This window comes from Dermacentor albipictus, chromosome 2 (genome assembly GCF_038994185.2).
Source record: "Dermacentor albipictus isolate Rhodes 1998 colony chromosome 2, USDA_Dalb.pri_finalv2, whole genome shotgun sequence".
Classification (NCBI taxonomy): Eukaryota; Metazoa; Arthropoda; class Arachnida; order Ixodida; family Ixodidae; genus Dermacentor; species Dermacentor albipictus.
Window position 1 is genome coordinate 159,681,828 of NC_091822.1, and position 26,369 is coordinate 159,708,196.

Sequence of the window (26,369 nt, forward strand, 5' to 3'; positions counted from 1 at the left end):
GATTGGACACGAGGACTGCGAAGACAAAAACCTGACACCAGGAGAGACGAAAAGCATGTTTGTATCGTTGCAGTGATCAAAGAATCGTTAGGAACAGAAAGACTCAACGAGTGCGTTTACGTGTTTCTTTCATACGCCAAATAAGCTTTGTGTCGGTCTCTTCAAAAGACAACTTTTTTATGCATCTTCCCCTCGCTTTGATGGTGCTGCTGTTCTGCCAAGTAGACAACCTGGATCACTGGTAGTGTGCCACGTGGTACGTGTACGCACGGAATACTAGCTGCTGGCTGCTGTCTTTCTGACTAAACAAAGTCACTGGGTTTGAGTACGGTTGACAGCTTGGGGCATTACCACTGGGTAGGTGTCCAATTAGACGACTTGAGCCAACGGACATGTATCACTGAGAATGCGCTAATTCTTATCCAATCGCGCAGAATGGGTGTGTACCATGCACTGTGACACAAGACGCGTGGAAGCTTAAGAAATGCGTCGACCTTCTTTGTCGGTACACCACTGATCAACACTTATTCCTGAAATTAAACGAAAAGGAGAAAGTAACGAGTGTTATCGAACACTCACATGCAGATGATATAACCTCCATTTTTTAATTGAGAGAAACTGTAAAACACAAACAAATATGAATCTACTAAACCGAGACAGGGTAACAACCAAGTGGGAGAACAATATAGTAACAATTTAGTCGGTGGAAATCACAAATGAGCTTTTCTATAGAACCGCATACATTCCTGCCCGATAGTCGGATCTTCCAAACGGTGACGTTGCTTGAATATTTAAGGACCGTCCAAAGTGGCGCAGAGTAATTTTCAATGCACTCCCGAGCTTTCGCCTCCGGCTCGATCTCAAAGGAGGCGGCGGCCATCCTCGGCAGCGAGGGGGCTGCTGGTTTTCATAGCATCAAATGGTTCCCGGCCCATATGGGAATCAATGTACACTCTGAGCTTGTTAACGCCAATGAGTTGGCCCATGACTGTGCGCGAGGTCTTACACACCGCGGCGGTTCAGGTGGACTCACGGGCGGCGACTTAGGGCTGTATAGGGATTCGCTTCTCACCTTCCACGAAGTCTTGACACATTATCAACTTGCTCGGCGGGCCTTTCCGCTACCACACCCTAAACTTAATAGACCACAATCGTCGGCGTTTCGCATGCTTCAGACGGGGTCATTTCCCTCCAGGGGCAGATTCAGTCACTTCGCGCCTAACGTAGAACCCCACTGTCCAGACTGTGGGGAGGCGTACTGCTCCTTGTCCCATATGCTCTGGCAATGCCCTGCGTTACGCAGCTCATCGCTAACCACTCTAACCGACTGGGAGGCAGCCCTTAAGAGCGGCGACCTCTCAGAGCAACTACGGGCTGTCCAGAGGGCCTGCGACAGGGCGGAGGACCACGATCTTCCGACCCCGACGTGGGTGCGGCCCGCGACGGCTACGGGGACTCCCTGAAAAGGGGGGTACCCTAACGCCGGTTCCTCAGGACCATTAATAAAGTTCTTTGTCTGTCTGTCTGACTCCCTCTCAAGGACGAGAAGCGCCGACAAACCAGCAAAAGATATTTGTTTTGAATTGGTTACAAAGAGACATGAGGAAACGAGTGCCTAAGAACGACATCTGTGCATCTCAAAATTTATTAATGTACTGTGCACAGGAGTATATATACCCCGTGGAAAAGAAGTAGAAGATTGCACAGAATTGTGTAACTTTATTTGCATTTCTTCATTATTGTACTGTGCACAGGAGTATATATACCCTGTGAAAAAGAAGTAGAAGATTGCACATAATTTTTTTTTAATTTTTTTGCATTCCTTCATTTTTTTAAAATTCTCTAAATTAATCTTCCGATTTCCTACAGAAGGTATGTGCCAATCGTACAGAGGGTCATCATCAGCGTCCTAATCATCGTCATCGTCATCCCGTGCACTAGCGGGTTCGTGCATGACCACCTACATCTACCTTCAGCGTCTCGTTCTGCGGACTCCGTAGCCTTTCTCTCGCGTCTAGTCGTCGACCACGACAACGCGTCTTCATGGACGAAGAAAATCGGCCTGGCAGGGAGGAATGTAAGCAACTCACTGTGCAAGGCGTTTGGTTGAACGTCTCCAGACAGGAATTGCATGATCGACTCTCGATGAATGTGCCTCACTTAAATAATATGCTTTCAAGACATTGCACGCTCTCTCAAGTGATGTCAAAGCAGTAGGATAACTGAATTATAGTGTTTGCCTGAGTTCGTTGGTTGCACGTAGCATGATTGGTTTCCAGCAGAACCTTCTGACACCGATAGGAAGAGACGACGACACACGCCGACCCACGCTGGTCATAACGTTCTGCTCGAAACCAATTGTGCTGTAGGATAACGCTTTCTCTCTATGGCCATGCGCGTTGTGAAGTACCCATGCGCTCCATTATAGTACGCCTGGTGTCTTGACAGGCTCGTAGCAGGAGGCATGCACCTTAAGAGGAGTGGTGAATTTTTTTACGCGAAATCACAGAATGTGCGGCTGATAAGTGTTTTCTCCGCACCATATGTTATGACGCTGCTGTTGGCAGGCGATGTTTACGGCCCCGTTGCCCCTGTCGATGTCGACGATGGCACTTTTGATCGCGGTCGAGTCCGACGAGGATGAAACTTCTGACCGCAACTTAATCCTTTCCGGAAGCTCGCACAATGGAGCTTACGGGACTCGCAGACTTCACTCGCTTTCGGTTTGAACTATAGTTAAAAGTGTGCGCGTGACAAGGATTTTTTTATTGGCTGCTGTAGCCTTGCGGGACACGTCCGTTGTTATCGCTTTGAACGATGCGTCGTGCTGTCGAAAATGGGCGTCGTCTTGTTTCCTCACGGTGAACCGTTACGTCATGTGGTTCTTATTAACCGCCGGCTCCTGTTACCACCACCGATTAAAAGACAAAACGGAAAATAGCTAGGCCTAATGCACTCGCGCTTCAAGATTATCCGCACTTCGTGAGTCCGTGTCTCTTAAACGACGCTTCTCCCTCTCGTAATTCTTGCCTCACGGTGAGCCGTGCTGACATTCATCGGCCGGTAGCAGCTGTTTCCGCATCCGACTAAGAGCCATACGGATTATAGCCGGTTTTCTACTCAAATTGCTATAGTGGCACCTATGGCTCGGCATCAGTCAGTCAGCAGTATAAATGAAGTTCCGTGTATATATACTTGTCCAATATTCGTGCTTGGGACTTCAGAAGCCCTTGAGGCTTTGTTTGCTGTGCGTTATCTGCCGTATCATATACTGGCACAAATGTCGAAGCAACCCATTCTTTTTCGAACCGCATATAGCACATGCATAATCACCGGTGATTATGGCATTTGAAAAGCAAAATTTTGTGGGAAATGATCACTTTGCGAACTGACAACACCGTTCGAAGCCACATAAGGTCGATAGGGAAATGCACGCCGATGAACCTCGTGCAATCTGAGCCTCCTTGCTTGCAGCTCTCGCACACACTTTAGCGCTAGATGTCGTTCTAGTGTTCCTTTAGAGCGCAGCTGTCAGGCGCCCGTTCCTGCGGCGAGCGTCGGCGTTGTCCCTCGTAACGGAGCGAACGAGCACAGCGTTGAGTGAAAGCGAACGCGGAGCGCAGCGGCAGATGAAAGACGCCGACAGCGAGGAGAGCGCGAGCCGGAAAACGGAGGAGGCGGGTATGGGGAAAGCGTGAGAAGAAAATGGCTGTGGCTTAGCTAAGGTTAAGCCCAGGATGCGGAGCATACTAGCCTTTATTTTAGTTGTTGAACCACTGTTTAGACTGGTGAACTGCTGTTGCTTAGCTATATTTGGTTCGGCTAGACGAAGAAACAACTCACGCGTTACTCTGCTTCGTCTTCAAGAGTGGAACGCGACAGCGTTCCCGTCGACCCGCCAAGGGGTGTAAGACAATGGGCTACGGCGCAGCGACTACGCGCCCCGTATTGGACGCGGTGAGCGTCGAGCAACGCAGCGTTCGGCGCGGCAACGAAATGTGCGCCTGAGCAAGCGACGCACGCCTCAGCCTTAGAAACAGCTCGTTTCTAAGGCAACACCGCATTCACTAGAGGCGCTTTTGTACCGCTTTGAAGCATCGTACTCGTGGCTCAGTGGTAGCGTCTCCGTCTCACACTCCGGAGACCCTGGTTCGATTCCCACCCAGCCCATCTTGCAAGAGTTGAGCCAAAGCCACCTAGAAAATCAGTCTCTGTAGCACGCCGCAACCTTCGCTTCTCATTCCAACGAGCAGAGCTCTGTCTACAGGAGGCATCTCACCTCGTGAGTGTCTAGCAGAGGCAAGCGCAGCTGCTTGCGACGGCGCGAGTTGGAGCCCCGTTTCTCCTCTGTCGTGACGTCACGGTGTCACGTGGTACTGAAGGCGACACCGCCGCGCCTGAGGAGCTGGGTTGAGCTCTCGTAATATGCTTCGCATAAAAGGCCTAGGGCTGCGCAAGGCGGATTTCGCGGAGACGATGGCTACGAGATGGCGCCAGAGCAGCGCGCTTCGTCCGCATGGAAACAAAGCGCTGCTGGAGCGGAGGTCTGCCTTCGGCGGTTGCTGTGCATCGCGCCCACGCTAAAGGCTAAACCCCATGAGCGCCATTTTGTGCGCGACAGCGACGAGCGACGGCAAGCTTCGAGCGACGAATCGGGCCGTCGCTTGAACAGATCGCTCGGTCCTGTCGCGCGATCGCTCGGTTCGGCAAATCTAGAATTCGTCGCTCGCAGCCCGGAAGTGCTATAAGTGACTAGCCAATAGTAGGCCGCCGGAGCGGGATGTATATCAGTGACGTACTACCGGTTTGCGCACGTACGCGCTTCTGAGCATAATCGGCATAATAATCGTCACCCACTCATGCGTACTGGAAGTGCAGTTCAAAGCAAATTCCAAAAACCCAAGGTGTCCTTGGTTATCTACTAAGAGACGCCAATGCGAAAGCCTAGTAAGGCGTACTGTAATTCACCCTAATTCACCTCCATCAACTCTAATTCAGCTAAATCTACCCTAATCCATCTTAATCCACTTTAATCCTCCTTCATCAATCCGTATTCACCTTAACTCACACTTATCGACCTTAATCCTCCTTCACCGCGTTAATCCTCCCTAATCCTCCTTAATACACCCTTTTCGTTGTTCATGCAACCTTAAAGCTCCCTGATACACCGTAATCATCATTAATTCTCCTAATCCGCCCTAACTGCCCCTAATCCACCATAATCCACCTTAATCCACCCTAATACTTCTTTCTCCACGGCCCTCACTTCTTAAGGGGCGTGGAGAAACCGAGGAGGTTGTGCGGCGGCGGCAGAGTTCAAAGAGTGGCGGTACTTTCAAATTATCAAGGGACTTTAGCCCATGCGTCACCCACGCACTGCATGCCTCGCGCGATCTCACAATAAGTTAGGCTGTCGGGCCATACTTCGCTCGGTTGATAACGCGCCGCACAGATGAGGTCATTAGGTTACTAAGGAGAATTACCAATAGACACAGAGGCCTGGGAGAAGACAGCGCTTTAAGGATAATACATGCCTTTGCTCTCTGTCACTTCACTTATGTAGCTGGATTATTCAAATGGAAGCAGGCAGAACTTAACAAACTTAATGTGATGCTCAGGAAGCTCGTTAAAGTAGCCCTAGGTATACCCAGTAACGCTGCAACCGACAAACTCATGAGTCTAGGGGTGCACAATACAATGCAAGAAATTGCGGAGGCCCAACAGCTAGCGCAACACGAAAGATTGACAAAGTCACGAGCTGGCAGGAACATATTACAGGCAATAGGTGCAGAACTGAATACATCGAGGAGTCCAATAGAGGCTGAAGTAGAATTAATGACTGAAGTTAGGAGCAAGATCAGAACCAACCCTGTCCTCAGAAACATGCATCCAGAATATAATGTCGAAAGGAGAAAGGCAAGAGCTAAAGCACTCTTGAAGGAAATAGAGCAGCAGAACCAACTGGCAGCTATAGTTGATGCCGCCTGGGTGAACGGTAAAGAAGCCTATACGGCCATTGTCTCAAATTATCAAGGGAAGGTGCAAGACGCTCTCACAATTTTTACCAAGGACCCCACGGTGGCGGAACAAGCGGCAATTGCTCTAGCCATTAGGAGTAATAATTGGGCCTTCATTTACAGTGATTCGAAAACCGCTGTAAAGTGTTTTGATAAAGGCTACGTAGCTGGAGTTGCAGCTAAACTTTTTGAAAACATTGTGATTATGACAACTGAAATCCGATGGTTTCCTGCGCATATGGGGAAAGTGGACGAGACTCGGGTAAACCTCAATGAGGTTGCTCATGACTTGGCACGAGGACTTGCTAACCGTGACAGTCACAACCGAGCCGTTCACCATCAAGCGAAGGAATCCAGAGATCATTTATTAACATACAATGATGTTACCAAACATTACTATTTAGGACGCAGACAATTCCCATTGCCACATTCAAAACTGAACAGGGCTCAGGCAGTCTCACTGCGCTTATTGCAAACGGGTACATATCCCACACCGTACACCATTAATAAAATATATCCAGAGAGGGAGATTAAGATGGAATGCAATGATCGTAATGGCATCATGGGAGTGGGAGAAAAGGACACAGTGGGAGAAAAGGATTCAAAGCCCATTGTTTCAGGACCAACTAAGGGCAGTCCAGAGGGCCCATGATGTCGCTGAAAGGCTTGGCCTGACAGTGCCAACGTGGGAGCGGCCCGCCTTGGCTTGAGAAGTCGAGCCTCCGGACCTCAGTACAATAAAAGTTTTCACACACACACACACCAGATTCTCCGCGCCGGCCAATATATCGCGAAATGAAGACGCGTGTTTAGCTGCGCTGAAATTTCGCATTAGGGAGTACCGTAATCATCTATGACCATATCATCCGATGAATACCTAAAATGTGGGCAAATCAATAAAAGAATCAGATAAGCACTGTATACGACCTAACGCAAAAATGAAATCGTAATGGATCGGCGGCGGATGCTGGTAGCGACTTGCTTGCCTTTATGTTATCTTATATTAGCGATAGAGGGTAGATGTCTATTTTATTCGATTCTTTTTTTCAAGCGGAAGTTAGACAAAAGGTTTATGCAAGGTGTACAAGTGCATCGCGCCACATGTGCATTTTCTAAAGAAAAATTAAAATGTGGAAGATATTTTAAAACAATTACCCTACGTAGCTAGAGAAATTGTTTCGGTTACAAAAAATGCTGTCTTGTAAACCTGCCGTAATGGCTGGCTCCGAAAACGATTATCCTATCGCCATCTCGTCTCGCCGCGTATACAACTGCGCTCAAATTTCGCGTTAAGCAGTACCCAAGTCGGGGATGAATGTTTTGTTGACAATTCCGTTTAATGCCAGCGCCTTCGCTGGCTGTACGCGCAGGCTATCCCCGTGGCGCGGAGTCGGAAGTGCTTCGTCATCAATCCACGTACTCGCTGCGGGCGCCATCCGTGGCGGCGGGTGGAGGGCGCCTGCGCTGTCGACGACTGTGGCCTCTTGGCGTCTTCATGCCGCTCTTCCTGATGCCGCTGTTCTTCTTTGGGGCCAAAGTGCGTCACCAAGCCACTGGTTGGGGAGCGTTCGCCCCGCTCGGTTTTCCTCGCGCGCGTCGTGCTAGGCAGCTGAGTGTGTATGTGACAGATGTCGAAATCGGCAGCTGGGCATCGAAGCAGAGGGACGTATACGAGTGCACTGTACTGGGCCGAATCCAGACGGGCTTTTCTCTCGTGACGATAAGGATAACATTGGCCTGCTGTTTCCTATAGTAATGTATTCGCTGTCATGATTAGACAGAACCTGTTCAGGAACTATGCTTTAGCTATATGATCGCCTCTGTGAATACAAACACAGCGCCCATCTTCACGAAGAGTATTTGCGCTAGAATATTCGGCAAAAGTAGATCTGCCACCCTGTCGTAATGGTGTATGTGTATTATCATCGAAGACAGCCGACCAACTGCAGAGTACACTTGGAGACGAAAACGAATGCGATTTCAGGTCCTGTTTCTCGGAGTATTAGAAACCATTATTGTTCTTTTTTTTTGTAAATGCCAATAAAGCTAGTAACCTCTACATCCTCTATACCGCCCACCAAATGATGGAAAATAAGCAGGAGGAAGAGAGGAAAGGATATTGAGCTTATCCGCTATCCTGCAAAGGCTAGCTGTCCTGTGATGGGGTAAGGCAGTAGAACACCTTCGAAAACTTGCAGTACGGTGGCTGCCTGTACTGCCTGCTGCTCCCGCTGATTCTGTGCGCCTTCAGCGTGGTGCCCAAGCCAGCTACCGCGCTCGTACACCTGGTCACCGTACCGCTTCTGGGACTGCTGGAACCGGAGCTCATCGCCGGCCAGTACCTAGCCGTACGTATATATTTACATGCTCTCTTTTCAAGCACGTGAGCGCGTCTGTTTGGGTCGGTATGTCAGCTAGCAAGTGTATCTGCAGGGTGGCAGCGGTGTTGGAATCCTGAATATCTACCAAATGCGGATGTACGATTTGTCATGACGACATGGTGTCCGAACAAAAGCTACATGTGGTTTCGACCAATCAGGAACGCGATCATGCGAACACGGGTGCGCCCAAGCACCCCGTGTGTTCCCTTTACGTAATAGCACCACCTGCTCAAACTCCTGCTATCTCGCGCACCTTGCCGAGGACACCTGCTTTCTTCGGCGCTAAGCGCGGGACACGTGTATATCGCCAGCTTGTGAGCACCCCTTACAATGCTGGGTACTTTACTGAGATCTGCCACCTGTCGCCCATAGTGGAGTCTATTAGGCAACATCCTCCCTCCTTTTTGTATCATCTTTCACTTCCCACTCCCTCTCCCCTGACAACGCTTCACTTCGGGGGTGCAGAATCTCCCTCCTTTCCTTTCTTTCTCCCTCACGGGTGCAGAATCAAGCGCCTTTCCTTTCTTTAGATCACTATCATCACTATAGTGTAAAAAAAAACGCGTTGTCAGCGCTGCCAAACACTTAGCACTGTCCTTTGTTCCTCCTGCAGAACGTTTTTTTCCCGTAAAACCACTGCATATATCATGTCGCCGAGGTCCAGAGGTGATCGGTATCTATCTGCTCCTTTATCTCGGTGCGACGCGATGTCAGGTAGCAGTTACCAGCAAGATCAAACTGGATCTCAATCCGCCACGTTAGGTTTATTTATAGTTAAGCTAACCTTGCTTGCGGTAGAGAGAGTGCCTGTGAACATCGTCGACACGCCCGCGCCGTTGAGCCTAACACCATTGAAGAGTATTGTTCTCCTTATTTTTTTCTTTCATTGGAGACCCAAGTCCATTCTTTGTAGAAAATGCATGCGGTTTGTCAGAATAACGTTACCTGCTGAAGCAACGCCGGCTATGTTAACGCCACACAGATAAGCAGACAGCTTCTTCGAGTATACCAGATGATACGTTCAACCAGGCTCAGCAAATAGGACCCATTATGCACAAGCACACCTTTGACACAGCATAAGGAGTGGTCCTACAGGGGGTAATATAGCAATTTGCCGTAGCGCCTCATTTGTAGCAACCCATAGCAGCCCGTGTGAAGAGTGGCGAGAAAGAGAAAGAGTTGGAGAAAGCGGTCAGAGTTGGCAAACAAGTACAGGACTTTATGAAGTGGAACTGCCTAAATGAACAACAACAACAACAACAACAACAACAACAACAACCATGAAGGCATAGAAAAAAGGAAAGGAAGAATCCACGATAGGATATTTGAACGATAGCACAAAGGCAATATATCGATATTTGAGGCTCGAGCTAGACCCCTACATGAGAACAAATACACAGATAATGAAGACGGGATTTGCCGCTAGTATGCTGCATCAAAAGTCCGAAGACGACTCGACACGTCTTAACGAAACTACAAGCTACTCAGCCAACCAGGAACAAAGGGAACTTCCACATTTGGCACAAGCATTTGACATTTGGATTCGAAGCTAACGGGGGCGTTAAGCGCGATGTAAATAAGATTCTCTTGGAGTATATTTGCGAAATAACGCAAGGAAGAGATGGGGCCACGGTCATTGTAGACGTATCGCTAACTTTAATATATAGAGATACATGTTTTAATTACCAGATAGAGTAGAAAGTAGATGTGCAATATGCTAGACCACAAATATATTTGTTGAAACATGAATGTACTCCATTTCAGACATCACATGGAACGCTGTGGAGGCTAGAGATACTTTCTGTAGTGGCTGCGTTCGCTCTTGGATGTAAGTTCGTGTTTTCAGACCTCAATTCTGCGAACATCTTTATAGAGAGGCTCAGTATTGAGCAAAAAATGTTGTAATCCTTAGAAACAGAGGAACTGTTGTATACGGTGGCTAATGCGTTGCTTTAGATAAGCTTGATTTGCATTGGTTTTCTTTTCGGGCTTTTTACTTGAAGGCCACCGCGGCAGCGTCACGAGCATGCTCGCGCGAACAAACGCCGTTTTCGTCCACAGCGAAGCATTGAGGGAACGCGCGGAGTGACACATTTTCCTGGCCGAACTTCTTGCGCAGCTTCCACAGCTTTGCACCTGATGTCTTAAACGGAGTGGAGCTCAAGAAGGCTAGGTGACTATTTGCACCGCCCTGTTTGGAAAGGGGCGCCCATAGAAACCATCATTCGGAACGGGAATCGGAAACGAGTTGCTAAAACTCGCTTTGATCACGTAAGCTCCGAAAAGCGACGCCGCAAGAAATCCGGTGCCCTGCCACTCTGTGAAGAAGGATGACCAGCGAAGCTGTGTATGTGGGCCCCTTAATGGCGAACTGCACCTCCGCCGCGGGTCAGCCCGCCATTGCACTATCTTGGAGATCGGTCCACGTATGGGGAGTGCTTAGCGCCTGCTTCATGTGCACCTCCGCCGCGGGTCGGCCCGGCATTGCACCATCTCCGGGATCGTCCCATGCATGTGGTGTTCTATGCTTTGGACACGAAAATATCCTTGGACGGTAGAGGTGTAGGACTTCGCTTTAAAACTGACGCGGCCATCGCGCTCTTCAGCTGGAAGTGCTAACCGTGGCCGTGCTGCTGTTCGTGGTCGCGGTGCTGGACGCCTGGAGCGAGCTGGTGCGCAACACGGCCCAGCTGCTGTGCGCGCGCTGGGGCCTTCGCCGTGGTCCGCTGTTCGCTGGTGCGTGCGCCTGCTCGTTCGCGATCGCGTGGCTCCTGTCGGGCGCCGTGGCCTCGGTGGTCGTGCTGTACTTCGTGGACCGCGTGCTGTACACCATCCGCAAGGAGAAGATGGACCAGCCGCCGGATGGCTTGCTGGCCGCCATCCCGTTCACCTCGCAGCAGGTCGAAGATTAGATAGATAGATAGATAGATAGATAGATAGATAGATAGATAGATAGATAGATAGATAGATAGATAGATAGATAGATAGATAGATAGATAGATAGATAGATAGATAGATAGATAGATAGATAGATAGATAGATAGATAGATAGATAGATAGATAGATAGATCGGTTTATGTCGCAGGCTACCAGTCCTTATTTTAAGCATAAAACCCCACAAACGTATTTCTGTCATCGCGTCATCAAGAGCTGCATAAGATGAAGGCGCTCTATGGGCGCCTAAGTACCTTCCTCAACACATTCGCCCTTCGTGCATATTATGGTATTTTGCGAATGCTACTCAACTCTCAGACAGCCAAAAGGGGTGTTTAACTTGGCCAGTTTGTTCATTCTTCGCATATTGTAGCCGCAGAACTTAAGGGATTAAGGGACATGGACACAGAAGGAACGACTAGGGGATGCAAATGTGATCTCAGACGGCGATGCTGAATAATATGAATGCTTCGGGGTTATTATTGCATTGCTAACAAAATAGACAGGACTCCAAGTTTTAGTCGCGAATCTAACTGTATATTTATATGATACGTCGACGATTTCCGCGAAAGTCATTTGGTCAGCCGCTTGTGCCTCTTTTTGCGCTCTCTGTAGCGCTTTCATGCCAATTCTCGAGCCTGCCCGAGAATTGGAACCCACTTCTTCGCTCGCGTCGCGTGCTCCGGCAGGATTCGAGCGGTTCCTTGCGGTCGGCACCCGTGGTGGAGGACGAGACACTCTTCGACCGGCTGGCGCAAGTCGTGCTCACCATGAAGAAGCCCGAGCGCCGGAAGGCGCGTGTGAGGAAGCTCGGCGCAGCCAAGGGCATTCCAGTGACCCCTGTTACCCCGGCCACCACACAGGTTCCCACTTTATTTATTTATTTATTTATTTATTTATTTATTTATTTATTTATTTATTGAGTGAGTGAGTGAGTGAGTGAGTGAGTGAGTGAGTGAGTGAGTGAGTGAGTGAGTGAGTGAGTGAGTGAGTGAGTGAGTGAGTGAGTGAGTGAGTGAGTGAGTGAGTGAGTGAGTGAGTGAGTGAGTGAGTGAGTGAGTGAGTGAGTGAGTGAGTGAGTGAGTGAGTGAGTGAGTGAGTGAGTGAGTGAGTGAGTGAGTGAGTGAGTGAGTGAGTGAGTATGAGTTCAACTGGATACTGCACCATTTCATACGTAGCAGACAACAGTACGAATACGAGAGAGAGTTCTTTCACACTGCTTGCCATCGCGATAAAAAAAAATAGGGCGTCATTATTGAAATAAAAATATATAAATGTGCGTAACGCAGTGCGATATACGATCTGGTGCGATGTTTTTTTTATGGCGCAAGGTCTCACGCTATGATTCCATGATTCCAGTCCGAGCTCTGCACTTTTTTACCGACCAACCAGCGGAGGGATATGTTTCAGTGGCCACAGCGCACTGCTCATGCTCGTGATCAATATATAGTACGTGGCATACTGTAAGCGCAGAGGGGCACAAATAGCACGTGATTGGGCGTAAACTTACGTCCACAATATGTAGATTCCATATATGCAGTAATTATTCCGTGGGAACCGTCGGCATGTATGTATTGTCACAGTCTTTGTGAAATGTATGTATGTATGTATGTATGTATGTATGTATGTATGTATGTATGTATGTATGTATGTATGTATGTATGTATGTATGTATGTATGTATGTATGTATGTATGTATGTATGTATGTATGTATGTATGTATGTATGTATGTATGTATGTATGTATGTATGTATGTATGTATGTATGTATGTATGTATGCTCACTACGGAGAAACAAGTGAGACTTCTACGACCGCACTACTTGCCTAGCTTCTATACCGTCTCCAGCTGTGTACGATAGGACTTGTGAAGATCAACACTAAACCAATTTAAAGGGATCAAGTATTCTTCCGGATAGGCACACTACGTTGCCAGTTTACTAGAAAACCATTCCTAGAACACTAGAATACTAGAAAAAAAAAATTTCTCATTCGTGTCGGAATTCCAGCGCCAGTATACGCTATTGCAACATGCATCTTGGATTTGAGAGTATTTTCAAGTTTTTGGGCTGGTAGTGGCGCACTAAGAAATAGTCGGAGCTCCTAAGTTCATTTCTTTTCCCCTGAGTTGTCGATACTGTAGCCTCGTGCAGGTGACATCAAGATTCATCACATCAGGGCTGTCGGGTGTATGGGGAACTTCAAAGCGGCCTCACCACTTTTCTTTTTGCATCCTTTCTGCCCTAACCGAAGCCTGGATCCTGTCATTAGAGTCACTTATTTGATATCACAAAAATTACGTATCCTCATACAACTCACTTTTCTCCTTTAATGTCCCTTTAACTTGTGAGAAGCAAAAGAATCGGAGTATTCTATGGGCCCGATTTTTCGTTAGAAAAAACACTTATCAAGCCGATAGAACAGAAAGTCATCAAGTAACACGGGGTCTGGGAGGCACCGTAGCGGATGATAAAGGACTAAAGAGATTCAGAAATATATAGCCTACTCAAGCACGTTTACGTGCCCAGAACCCGGCGGCCCGCTTGCGGTCTTTTGTAGTCCTCTTATTTTCATGTACCCTAAACATGTACCCATGTTTTCATGTTTTCATTCATGTACCCTAAAGGCCCATTCGGGCGTTACATAGGAGGGGAGAGAGTTACAATTACAAACGTGTAAAAAAGAACATTAGTAAGATACACTGACATAATTATATACACAAAGAATAACATACGCAAGTAAGCACTCAACACAGAAATAATCACACATATGGGAAAACCTTCAACTTGTTAACAAAAACATCATGGTTGATGGCAGATATAATGTCCCTCGGTAGTTTATTCCGATGATATATTGCCAAAAAAACTTTTTATGACTTTTTATGGTGAATGACGGTACAGATTAGTGCGAGCAAAAAGGGGTTGCGCTTTAAATGGGTGATCAAAACGCTGAAAAATACTATGAGCTGCATTGATGTACGATTCGCGGAACAGGAATCTGCTATGATAAAGGGCGCGAAAATGTGATAACATTGTTATTAGTCGGCGGTTTTGAAGACAGGGCAATGAAAGTGATTCCTTGGTATCCGTAACACTGTTGTTTCGCGAGTATTTTTTGTGATATATCTTCCTGCTTTATTTTCTATTGCTTCGAGCTGATCGATCAGATAGGTTTGATGCGAATTCCAAAATAATGGATGCGTACTCTACCTTTCAACGAACAAGCGTAGTGTATGCTAATAACTTAGTAGCAGAGTTCGCCAAGTATAAGTTACATTTAATGAAGCCGGGTGCTTTGGATGCCTTACTGGTTATGGTATTAATGTGCTCGTTCCGAGATAAATCAGAGGATAATTGAACTCCGAGATACTTAAATGTGGATACTTCCTACACAGGGATTCCCCGAATCGTGTAGTAGCTCAATTCCGGATTATGTGTTATCGTGAAAGTCATGGCCTTAGTTTTAGAAATGTTAATTTCCATTTGCCACTGGCAACACCAAAATGCGAGTTTGTCGAGGTCTACCTGTAATGAGTTCTCGTCTTCGGCGTTACTAATTCGTCTGTAGAGGATACAGTCGTCTGCGAATAACCTTATGGTAGAAGGTAAAGTGTTTCCTATGTCGTTAATATATATCAGAAATAATATTGGACCCAGGACCGAACCCTCAGGTACACCACATTTTACAGGCGAAAGTGAAGATGAGTGCCCATTCACGTAGACTGATTGACTTCGGTTGGTTAAAAAATTAGCTATCCAATTTGTAATCCTACTGTTTATGTTAAGATTCGTTAGCTTCATTAATAAGCGGATGTGCGGAACTTTGTCTAATGCTTTTGCAAAATCAATAAATATAGCATCTATTTTTGTCCACCATGAACGGCTTCGTGGAGGTCAGTTACCAATTCGAATAGTTGGGTATCACATGAGCGACCACGAAGGAAACGATGTTGATTGCTAGAAAAGAAATTGTGATCTGATAGAAATTTCATGACGGGGGATGATACGATGTGCTCTGGTAATTTACAACACATGCTTGTTAATGAGATGGCCCTGTAGCTTGAGACTAAGGAGGGATCACCAGATTTAAAAACGGGAATCATGCGTGCACACCTCCAGGCGTCAGGCACGCATCCTGTATCAACTGACTGTTGAAAAATAGCAACTAAGATACGTGATATAGCTGGTTTTGAAAGTTTTAGCAATTTTGCGCAAATGTCATCTGGTCCGGGTGCCGAATTGACTGGTAGACGATCTGTAGCGGCTTCTACACCTTCGCGAGTGATTATGAGGTCATTCATTGAAGTATTTAAGCTGATAAAGTTCAGGTCTGGTGGTACTGGTTCTTCTGATGTGAAAACCGAACAAATAAAAGTGTTTAATTCTTCCGCAACATCGGACTGCAGAAGAGGCTCATCATTTTTCGTTATCGACACAAGGGATGATGACGATGGTTTCGGATTCACTACTTCCCAAATTTTTTTACCGTTGTTTTTTAACATTTGTGATAAGTCGTAGTTGTAAAATTTTTCCTTCGATGCTTCAATTTCTGCTTTGCAAAGCCTTGCCTATTCGAGATAGCATTCCCAGTCGTCCACAGAGGTCGAATGCTTTGCCTTTGAATAAATTCTTTTCTTCTTATTAAAGCACCGCTTAACATGTGTTGTAAACCACGTGTTTTTATTTGAAGATGTGATAGTAATTCTTGTAATATTTCTTTCCTTAAGTTCAGTGAGCGTCTTTGAAAGATCTGCCAATTATGTTTATATCACGCTCCGAAAAGCTCAATAAAAACTGCGCAGAAAATGTTAGTAGGTCATCGTTTAGTCAGCTTACATCCCCTCTGTTGTAATCGTATATGGTTCTCTTTGCATTATGAGGTTTTTAATATTTTATGGCCTACCCGCAGTGGATAACATTGTGGTCACTCATGCAGTCAAGGACACGTACATACATACTTTGTGGATCTGTAGTCAGTACAAAATCTAGAACTGAATCACCACGTGTGGGACACGATACCATTTGGCTGAAACTAAACAAAGAAAGAACATCAAGAAACTGCCTACGTTCATGCCTTCTGGCACCCTCGACGGATTTGCATGTCGGCCAGTCAATTCCGGCATAGTTAAAGTCACCTGCAAGTATTATTTCCGATGACGCATACCTGCTTTGAATAATGCTTAAACAATCATGAAGGCATTCACCAAAGTCAGCTGACGAACTGGGTGGCCGATAGCAAACCCCGATAACGCAAGTTACAGACGGCGATAAACGGAGTGCGATCCACAATATTTCCAGGATGGGAAAAGTGTCAACAAGATGCGCACTCAACTTCTTATTTACAGCAATTATGACGCCACCGCCTCGAGATGCGCTTCTGTCTTTTCTAAACAAGGAAACACTATTCGAAAGCCATAGTTAGCTCTCAGCTACATCAGAGCACAACCAAGTTTCGGTACCAAGGACTATGTCCATGGAACAGCATTCAATAAAGGCCTGCATGCAGATGATCTTGTTTTTTTAACAGACTTCGGAAAGTTGATACTATTTGATTGACAAGGTGTTGTCCCCATATTATAGAACTTCTTATAATCTTTCAGCTCGTCGGGTTCTCTGGTTATTCGGGTACTGCATCATGCGACGTCTCAATCAGAGCGCGCTAATTATAATTTAATGTAACAACTTTTCTATACGAGTCAGTTAAGGTTTTGTTTACGAGTAGAAGTCATATTACACCACAGATTAGACGCGAAACGCCCTCATTCAATTTTGGTTATCACTTGTGAAGAAAAAACATGCAGTCCCGGCTGCTAAGCTATGGTACTTGTATGGCTGGGAGATGTTGTAAAGCGCTCGAAGCCGTCAATATAACGCCATGGCCGTGTTGTAGGCGTCCGGAAGCATCATTCCCGCCGAGCCCGCAGGGCCGGAGTGCACGGACGGTAGCTCCCCAGGCAAGGACGACCGCAAGGACGACCGCAAGGATGGCCGTTTCGGCTCGTGGCCCCTGAAGTGGTTCAAGAAGCAGGGCGCCACCGACGCACAGGTGAGCCATCATCGTGAGTCCAGCTGCCGCGGAGCCGCCGACGGGTACATCGCTTTCCAGGACGTCACAAGGGACGTCATTTCCCGAACGCATTCGTTGGATAAACCATCGGGCAGGATTGCCGCGTCGCTCCAACGATAGGCCACGCTCGACGTTGCGTCACGCAGAGTTGAAATTTCCTTCCGCACGTGATCGACAAAGAACCGCGCTTTCTTTATGTAGGGACTCAAGCTTTCTGTATCCGGACGTCAGCGCATGACTATAGATAACCTGGCGTGCGGAGAGAGTATATCTCGTGAGGGACGTTACCTGGAAACTTACACGTCCGAATTTGCTGTTCCCCCTAGAGCCACCGTTTATCCCAAGGCAAAAATCGCCGCTTTCTGCTAACATGCTAACTTTCTGCTTTCGCAACAGTGCATGCCGTGCGTGACTACATATAGATTTGGTGACGAAGCAGCTGCTGTTCCAACGACGCTGGGGGTAGGGCCAAGCTACGCTTATCAAGTTCAAGCATGCCAAGCAGTCGCGCGTGGTTTACTGTTCACGTGCTGTTCTCATATCGCGCCTGGCGTCGGCAGCACTTGTAGGAAGCTCAAACAGCCGCAACATCATCTGGTCAATCTGTGGTGCCCGTAAAGGCCGATCCACACAACGGACCAAGTCCGCGGGCCGATCGGTCACGTGATGCGACGTCACGGCCCGCCGCGGTCCGGTCCGGCGCAGAGCACATCCACACGGCGGACCGCCATAGCAGACGGCAAAGCAGACCAGCCACCTACACTCTCGGCCAGAGTGTTATCGTTGTTATCATTCCGACTCCAGTCCCACAAAGCCGGGAACTGCTCAACGAGGGATACAAAATAAAAAACCTCCTCGTCACTCCAAGAGGACACGGTGTTCAAAAAATATATGTGCTTCACGCACGTGTAGGCGGAACGGCGGACATGAAACGACTGGCTTGACTGGCTTTTGCTGAGCCGAAAACTAGATTGAATTTGGCGGAAGACACTCTGTTGCCGGAAAACATTCGTTGGCTATGCCAAAAGCGCTGCGGTTTGCATGCGGTCCGCCGCCAAAACTGAAGCGGGAAAATCCTCGGTGATTTGTTGGACGGCGAGGGCCACGGTCTTGCGCGGGCCAACGGCGGTACGCACGAACTGGCACCCTCCTATCACGTGATGCGCGGACCGCGGTCCAAAGGCCAATTTGGTCCGTCGTGTGGATCGGGCTTTAGGGTAACAAATGGCTCGACTCAGTTCACGGGAGGGAAAGCCGGTTTGAAACGCGCACTGCAAACGACTGCCGTTGTTGCGGGAGGGTTCAAGCGTCTGCCTATCGCCGATTCAAGTACGCCTTCCGGATAGTAATGTTCGCTTGCGGGCTGCTTCGTGATGCATATTTTGTAGCAGTGTGACAGCGCAATCGAGGCCCACGAAAACCCAAGAATTCTGATTCGTCCGTTCTTGTTTTTCTTGCACTTTGTGCGTGCTGTAACACTGTTCCGCGGCAGGACATTTCGGCACTCCCCTTTAACAATCACACTTCTCCTCTTGTCGTATTTTCTTCAATGATTTGAATGCCTATCCTCGCCATCACGCCTGCCTATAGACAAGCTGGGTGTTTGTAGACAGCGAAATGAAACAGAAAACTACTGCCTTATACTTGCCTAACATGATTATTTATGCCAGCAGTAGCTTTTTCATATTTATTTTGCTTCTGCAGACTGCTTTTGATTGTTTGCACTACGGTGTTGTTGTCCTTTCTTTGTCCCAAGAGCACGTTGGACACAAAGCACATTTTACATTAAAAAAAGGAAACGAAAAGGTAAATAATAAACATGGATGAAACGAGTGCTCATCCCACCCTGCACATCTTGCTTTTTTTTTTCTTTCTTTCTTTCGTCCCGAGTTCGTCTGCTCCTTCGCGCAGAGTCCAACACTCATAGCTAAGGCCCCCCGAGGCGACCAACGCTACATTCTCATGAAATCTTGTACTCGAGCGCAACCTTATGACTTGGATTAATGAATGTGTGTTGTTTAGTGGAGCAAGGGCCAGGTATGGCCAAAGTGCGCCAAGACAAAACCTTATGACTTAACAGGAAGCCTTAGCTCCGACCCGATTCCGACGCGGCCTATTCGAATAAATGTAAAAAGGAAAACAATTTTCTGAGATAATCCCTGGACCGATTTTTCTGAAGTTCATTGCATTTGAGAGAGAAAGTTAAATTCGAGTTACTATTGGAAGCGGAATTTCGATTTAGGGCTTGAATTTTGTTAGAAAAAGTTTCAACCATTCGAAAGCTTGAAAAAAGTAGAAGCACGAAGCTTACGAATTATTAGCTCTTCACCAAGAACCGATATCGCGGTTTTGTAAATGGTATCCATTGGATCATTGAAAGCGGACAAATTTGATATGTCATTTTATGTCTTGCGTGAAAATGTTACGTCGTGTACAAGAATTCAACAAAAGTTCTATGTCCATATTAGTCATTTTTTTTAGATTCACATTTAACATATCAACTGTGTCCACTTTAGATGTACTATCAGATGCAATTCACAGAATTATGGTACCGTTTTTCATATCTAAGTTAATGGGCTGTAAACTTGATAGTTTTGTTTTCAGAAAGTTTTCGATTTTTGGCAATTTTTAATGAAAAATTGACAACTTAAATCAAAAATTCAAAAACAACAGTCACTACATTTTATAAATTTCTTTTAAATGCAAGAAACCCCGTCAACCTTGGTTCAGTGGTTGACGAGAAAAACGTATTCTCAGTTTACACGTATTTACATAGGAGCCCCACAGCTAAACCTTCCTCTTAACAACGGCAGTCGGGGCGGAAGAAAGCTACAGTGGGGAAAATTGTAAATGTGCTGTTTGATTCTCGCTTGCCGTAGGAAAACTTGCAAGAAGTGACGTCTCACATTCCCGCAAGCGAGGACGCGGACAAGCCAACCAACCAGCAGGACGATACGGGTGAGGCGAGGCCGACGCAAGCTCGACCGTTGCCACCCAAGTCCGACGGTGAGGCACCTCAAGCGCCTCCTCGGGACAGGAAGTTCATTCGACTTGTGCTCGGTGGCCCCGAAAATAACGCGACAGGTTGCCTTCTCGCAGATTGAGTGCATGTTTCCACCGCAATGTTTCGTAAATCTGTAAACGCAATGTTTTGTAAAATCTGTAAATGTGATCGTAAATCTGTAAATCACCGGTTTCAACTTGCGCCTCTTTAAGTTCCTTGATCGTCCTAGCGGAAAATAAAGAATAAAAAAAAGTGGCACATACCGCTTATCGTCGTCATGTAGACAAAACCAACCCCAACAAATTCAGGAAGACCATCAACTACCTCAACCAGTATTTCGTTCTTTCAACCCCTCTCCCCACATCTCTCGCCATTTGAGGGAGGTGGCATTTCAGCTATAAGTAAAGTTTAAGTGTAAAACATACTTTCAAGTGGACATGACGGACGTCTGCAAACTAGTAGTGAACGAAGAACGTGAAAGATAAACTTAATCGGCCGAAAGCACCTCGATCACGTGACGTACGTACTTTTCAGATAAGATTGTACTTGCTGTGACAATAGTACATTATCAAACCTTCACGCTCAGGTTTAATCAGAACCAACTTCGCTGGAATGTAAGTTTACGCATGTCTGATTAGTGGATTGACTCAAGCAGTGCTTGACTTTCCATGCCGCAGTGGTTCGCCGGTATCGTCACTACTGCCGCCTAAATAACTTATTCGTCTGCGACCTCAATATCGCTAAATACCTTAAGTTTCACTCTTTGACGTGTTGCGAGCGCAGTTTGCTCACTCACTCATTTCACGTTTAAAACTACTAACCACGATAGGACACACCAGACACAGACGATAAAGAGCAAGTCGTTCTTTTCCGGTGTGACCTAATGTGGTTACAAGCTTCACCCAGTTGTACTCGGCGCATTACAAGATGAAGGAGCACAACGCAGTGCAATTCCTCGATTCTCTCCCCGCAGGCACCTTGAATCTCATATTGAGAAAGGTGCTACGGATGCGGGAGCCCGAACGCGAGGGGAAGGGGCACGACCTGCTGCAGCGGAGTCCCGAGGCATCGGCCGTGTCCCAGTTCGGCGTCTCCCAGCCATTCGCGCCAGGGAGCAGCAGAGCGGGCGGGTCCGGGCACTCCGTCATGGACACAACCGCGACGAGGCAAGTGTCGCGAAGGAAAAGCCGCGCTTTCAACGTCTTCTTCTGGCGCGAAAACCAGCAACCCCATAACACCCCGAACACCAAGGAAACCGAAGGCACGAGTACTTCAACCACGGAGGGCAAGCCGCGTCCCGCGTGGTACCGAAGGATGAGCGTCTTCGCCGGCAAGCTCATCGGTAGGCGCCTCTCTTTAGCGCCGTCCAATTTGGCCCAAAACGCGAGGGATGCGCCCACGCATCACGGTACGGGACCTGTCGCAAGTGACGAGGAACAGACGGAAGCGAGGGGCAGCGGGCTCACCGAGGGCCCTGTTTCGGAGTCGCCCAGCAGGCTCCCGCGTGGTCACCGCAGCGAGAACTTCGGGAATGCGGAAAGCGAATTCTTTGGTCATTCGACACCTCCGCTACCTCCAGCCGCCAGAGACGATGCCGCGACTGTCGCCACTGCCACTGTGGATGCAGCGTCGCAGAAGCCCGAGCTGTCGTTTCAGAGCAGTACGTCGGCCACATTGACCAAGACGCCCACTCCGCTGGTTCCGGTAGTGGAGTCGTCTGACCTCGAGGTTGCCCCAGCGAATAAAGGACAGGTTTCTAGCTCGAGCACGATGACTTTCGACAGTCGCTCTTCAGATCAAAGACCCGTTACGACCAAGCTTGTGAAGGTCACGTCGACTAGGGCTTGCACTGTGAGTCCTCGCGAACCCGAACTCTCATCTCAGATCCACACCCCTGCCGCTATTACGGACACTGAAACGCTCGTTACTCCATCTATACAAAAGTTTCGGCCTGGAACTCAAGCAAAGCCTGCTTCTTCTGCTGCTGCTTACCTGACCCCAACGATCACTGACACTCACACGTCCGACAGCAAGCCGGTTCCTCCCGAGCCTGACCGCGTTGGTGGTCCTAACCTTGAACGCCACACCGATGGACCGACTTCTGATCGGGTGACCAGCGTCGACGAAAAGCCACACTGTGACGTCGGGAAGGACGCTCATGGTCAAGTCTACAATAGCTTCGGTCAGCGGATCGTCGAAGGCAATTGCTTAAGGCCTGCTCCGGGGCTTAGCGAAGTTGCACCGGCTAAAAGGACAGGTAAAGATGCCCAACGTGGCAAGAAGGGGCGTCAAAAGACGCACACGGGGAAGGACAAGATCAGAGGCACGAAAAAAAGAAAGCGATCCGCTAAGAGGAGAGCGGATAGCACTAGCTCGAAGTTGTCCTGCGGCGACTCGACGCTTTCTAAAGGTGGCACGCCTGCCAGCGATCAGCCGTCAGAAGCAGCTGCGGGCTCTCCAAACGAGATGACCGAGTTAACGAACGCGACAGAAGATTTGAACGCGGCTCCCCGTTCCGCGTCGGAAGGAGGTCGACATCAGGAGGCCATAGGGTTCGAAGCTATTCCGTTCCTAAAAGAAGGAATAAAGAGCAGCGCTGCAATGAGCCAACCGGCCGTGCCTCCTAATGCGGGGCAACTGACTGGCGCCGAAGGAGCCCACGATACGCGTCGTACTTCTGCAGACGACGAGCAGGCGAGGAAAACGTCATCGTCTGGGCAACCGCAATCAAGCGAGCCGGAGGTGAATGCGACGGCAGCGGCGTCGGAATCCAAGCTCGAGCGCGAACAAGACGACGACGCGAATGTGAAGGAGCCCTCCGAGAAACCCCGTACGTCGAAGCCGTCCCCTAAACGCGCTCGCCGCAGCTCCGACCGAAATAAGGCAGGCAAAGACCGCGCACACAGGGAAACCAAGATGGCGACGAAGCTCGGGTCCGGCCAGGCGGTTTGTCCGGAGAGTGTGGCGAACGGAAAAGACGAGCAGCCTGCCGCGAACCCCGTAGATGCTCTCAAGACGTCTGTGACGTCAATCGTCCCTGCGACACAGACGGGGCTCCTAGCAGCGTCCGGATTCGCTTCCGAGGTGCCGACGGAAGACGTATTTACACCGGTGGAGCAAACGAAGGCGTCCACTGCGAGTGACATTCGTGCCCCGACGCCACGCTTCATTTCCGGCAACTCTCGCGCCAGATTTAGGTTGCAGGAGAAGCGAAAGCAATCTGTCGTGTCCTTTGAAGCCGGCGTCAAGGAACCGCAAACGAACGACAAGGTGCCCTTAGTGAAACGACAGGTGAGCCTTCGTAGCGCAGAGTTGAGCGCCTTAGTATGCAACCGCCTACACGTCTTCGTAATAACCAGTGTCAGTTTTAGCCTTTCCGTAGAATAATATAGAATTTTTCAGAATGCCGACGTCTTCGTATAGCAACCAAAGATACCCAGCCTACATCGGAGTTTTAGAAACGAAAACCTGCGGAGAGGTTCATGAAAGCAGGAGCCTTGGTAGCACCTTGGTTCTGAAAGCTTCTTTAACTGCCGTGTATTGGAAATGTTCTTGCCCTACATTACTGAACTCGCAAATGTGGGAGGGGGGGGGGCAGGGGGGAAGGGAAGACGGCACACTTGTACAATCTTGCAAAATCACAGCCTAATCCCCAGCAAATTGTTTCAATTTCGAGCAGTTACATTACAAACTTCACTTATCCGTAAATAGACGCGGCATTTTAAACCGTTGCCCGCATATATCGCAAACCCATTTGAAACATTACCCGCATAACGCACTTTCGTGGTCAAGGAATATTCAGCGAAGGCTCCACTTCAGCCACGTGCATTTAATTTGGCATGCACGCAACCATAATGTTAGTCCTATATTCAGCAAATTCGATCATGGTGGTTGTTATAGGTAATTCTTAGGTGAGTAATTGTACACCTTTCTTAAAATGCACTGATAACGCTCTGAAGCACTTGCATAAGCAACTTAGGACGAAAGCCTTAGTTAAGCAATACTCATTTCACTCTGTCTACACACGACACATAAACTGCTCCTCGTTTGCATGAAATCATTATAACAAAATGAGTCGTTTAGTTCACTGGGGATACCGCTGACGCCTCGCATAAACCATGAATGTAGAAAAGAAGTGGCGAGTTCAGTAATTATGCGCAACAGTCGTAAGTTATAAACGCTAAAGTTTCTCCGAACATCACCCTTAGCATTGCTCCTTCTACCAAATATCAAGTCGGTGTCGTACAGTAGTTCTCTTTGGACATCGTGAACTTCAAGACAGCAGAGTGGGCGGAATTATTCGCGGTTCGCGAAACACAGTTACGATGTTCTGGAGCGCTTACACACGTATTTCACTGCAAGGATTGTAATTGCCCCTCACAGTTTGAACTTTGCCTACGCATTACACATACCATGCCCGGTACTGTCAGCAAGCACAAAACAAGTGCTTGTTTAGTGCAACCAGGAGACTGCGGAAACTACGTGCTTCGTTTAAAGAATAAAGATATCTAGAAAATGAAAGCTGAATAATTTTTCGAGGCCTATAAATAAGCCGCAAAGTATCGCCACACATTACTTTTCATATTCCCCCCACTTTCACGACATATGAGCTCGATGGTTAATTTAGAATTATCTGAGGGTACTGGGAAGCATTGTTGATAATGGCAGTTGATGACAGCACTTGTTAGGGGAATTTTAGCGTTAACTGATGCTCCTGAAATTTGGCCACGCATTACTCATATGATGTCCCCTATCGCATCAGTATGTCGTTTGTCCTCAATACATCAATATGTCATTTTGTAGCCTGTTGAGTTCTTTCACGACATTGAGGTGTGTGGCTCCTAAAGTACACTTGTAAAGCTGCGGGACGCTTTTTCAAGCATGAGGTTGGACCATATGTAAATGAGACTTCCATTTTTTGTTCACCTCGTTTTATGGGTTGGTGCGCGCAGTCTACTGAGGGTGTGTTAGGGTACGTGAGTCAGCAGTGCCGTCAGCAGCCGCCCGATCTCATCGCATTGCTTCAGTAATCTGTCATCCGATGTCCATGGAAAGGACGCACCCGTCGTTTGCGCTACGTATTATTATAAAGTATCTGGCTCGTCCGGCCATAAAACCGATTGAAATAGTGCACAAATTGACGGCACTGCTCGGGGATCAAACCTTGTAAAGGCCACGTGTGTTTCCCTGCCAGCAGAAACTTGTGAAAGGTCGTGAAGAAGTTGAAAACGATAATCACGATCGTCCACCACTGGTGAGTAAGGCTCGGCTGCAAGCTGAAAAGCTGCGTCCAACTTTTATTTTAATTTATATATATGCATATAATCGCTTTCGATCAATTATAGTCCAAGTATAATAGCATCGCTGTAAAAAAAAATCTACCGTGCACTTTCGTGCTTGAAATATTTATCTCTTCGCATACGATCAACCCTTGATATTGACTATATGAATTTAAGAGCAATGGGTGGATTCAACGGATTAGTGATTGGTTAGTGGTTTTTTACAAAACTATGCGCCAATTATTGTTGCTGCAGATGCGTTTCCACCGGAAGGTTGAGCATGGTCATTGCAAATATAATCAAACGAATGACAGTGTTCAGTGAGCAGTTCCGAGGACACCAAGAGCCGGTATACTGTGCTTTTTTTTTCTTCTTTTTTTTTCTAATGCGATCAGGGTTTATGCCGCTGCTGTGTACCTTGTCCCGGTGGTGAGGTCGTTCGCGCTGTCCGCGATGTTTAACCCGTTCGATTGCGTCCCAGTCCACGGCCTTGGCGCACTTGGAAGAACTGGGCCCGAGACTCGCGCATGGGAGGAAGAGCTTGCCGACGATTCTCAAGACGTCGGCCACACCGACACGCCTCGCCCGGCGGCCTTCCTCGGTCGACTTTGGTCCTGGCAAATACACCCTCATCAGGTGCGCACGCCTCGCCAGGCGGCTTGCATCCTCGTGCTGAATCCGTGTTCATT

At 47.9% G+C, this 26,369-nt stretch overlaps 1 protein-coding gene across 6 annotated transcripts in view; it reads left to right on the forward strand.

The window, feature by feature from the left end:
- Positions 1-1,940: 1,940 nt before the first annotated feature.
- Positions 1,941-26,369, forward strand: part of LOC135897443 (uncharacterized) — a 51,787-nt gene continuing 27,358 nt past the window's right edge. For 4 of the 6 annotated variants that reach the window (XR_011512202.1, XM_070534186.1, XM_070534188.1 and 1 more), the window contains exons 1-9: positions 1,941-2,077; positions 7,364-7,554; positions 8,216-8,365; positions 11,005-11,298; positions 12,022-12,195; positions 17,221-17,376; positions 20,277-20,403; positions 21,375-23,692; positions 26,162-26,316. Coding sequence is in view for 5 of the 6 variants with exons in the window: in XM_070534186.1 (XP_070390287.1) it covers positions 2,044-2,077; positions 7,364-7,554; positions 8,216-8,365; positions 11,005-11,298; positions 12,022-12,195; positions 17,221-17,376; positions 20,277-20,403; positions 21,375-23,692; positions 26,162-26,316 (3,599 nt within the window). In the remaining variant the exon portion in view is untranslated. The remainder of the gene's footprint in view (positions 2,078-7,363; positions 7,555-8,215; positions 8,366-11,004; positions 11,299-12,021; positions 12,196-17,220; positions 17,377-20,276; positions 20,404-21,374; positions 23,693-26,161; positions 26,317-26,369) is intronic. The other 2 variants (XM_070534187.1, XM_070534189.1) reach the window with 2 other exon arrangements.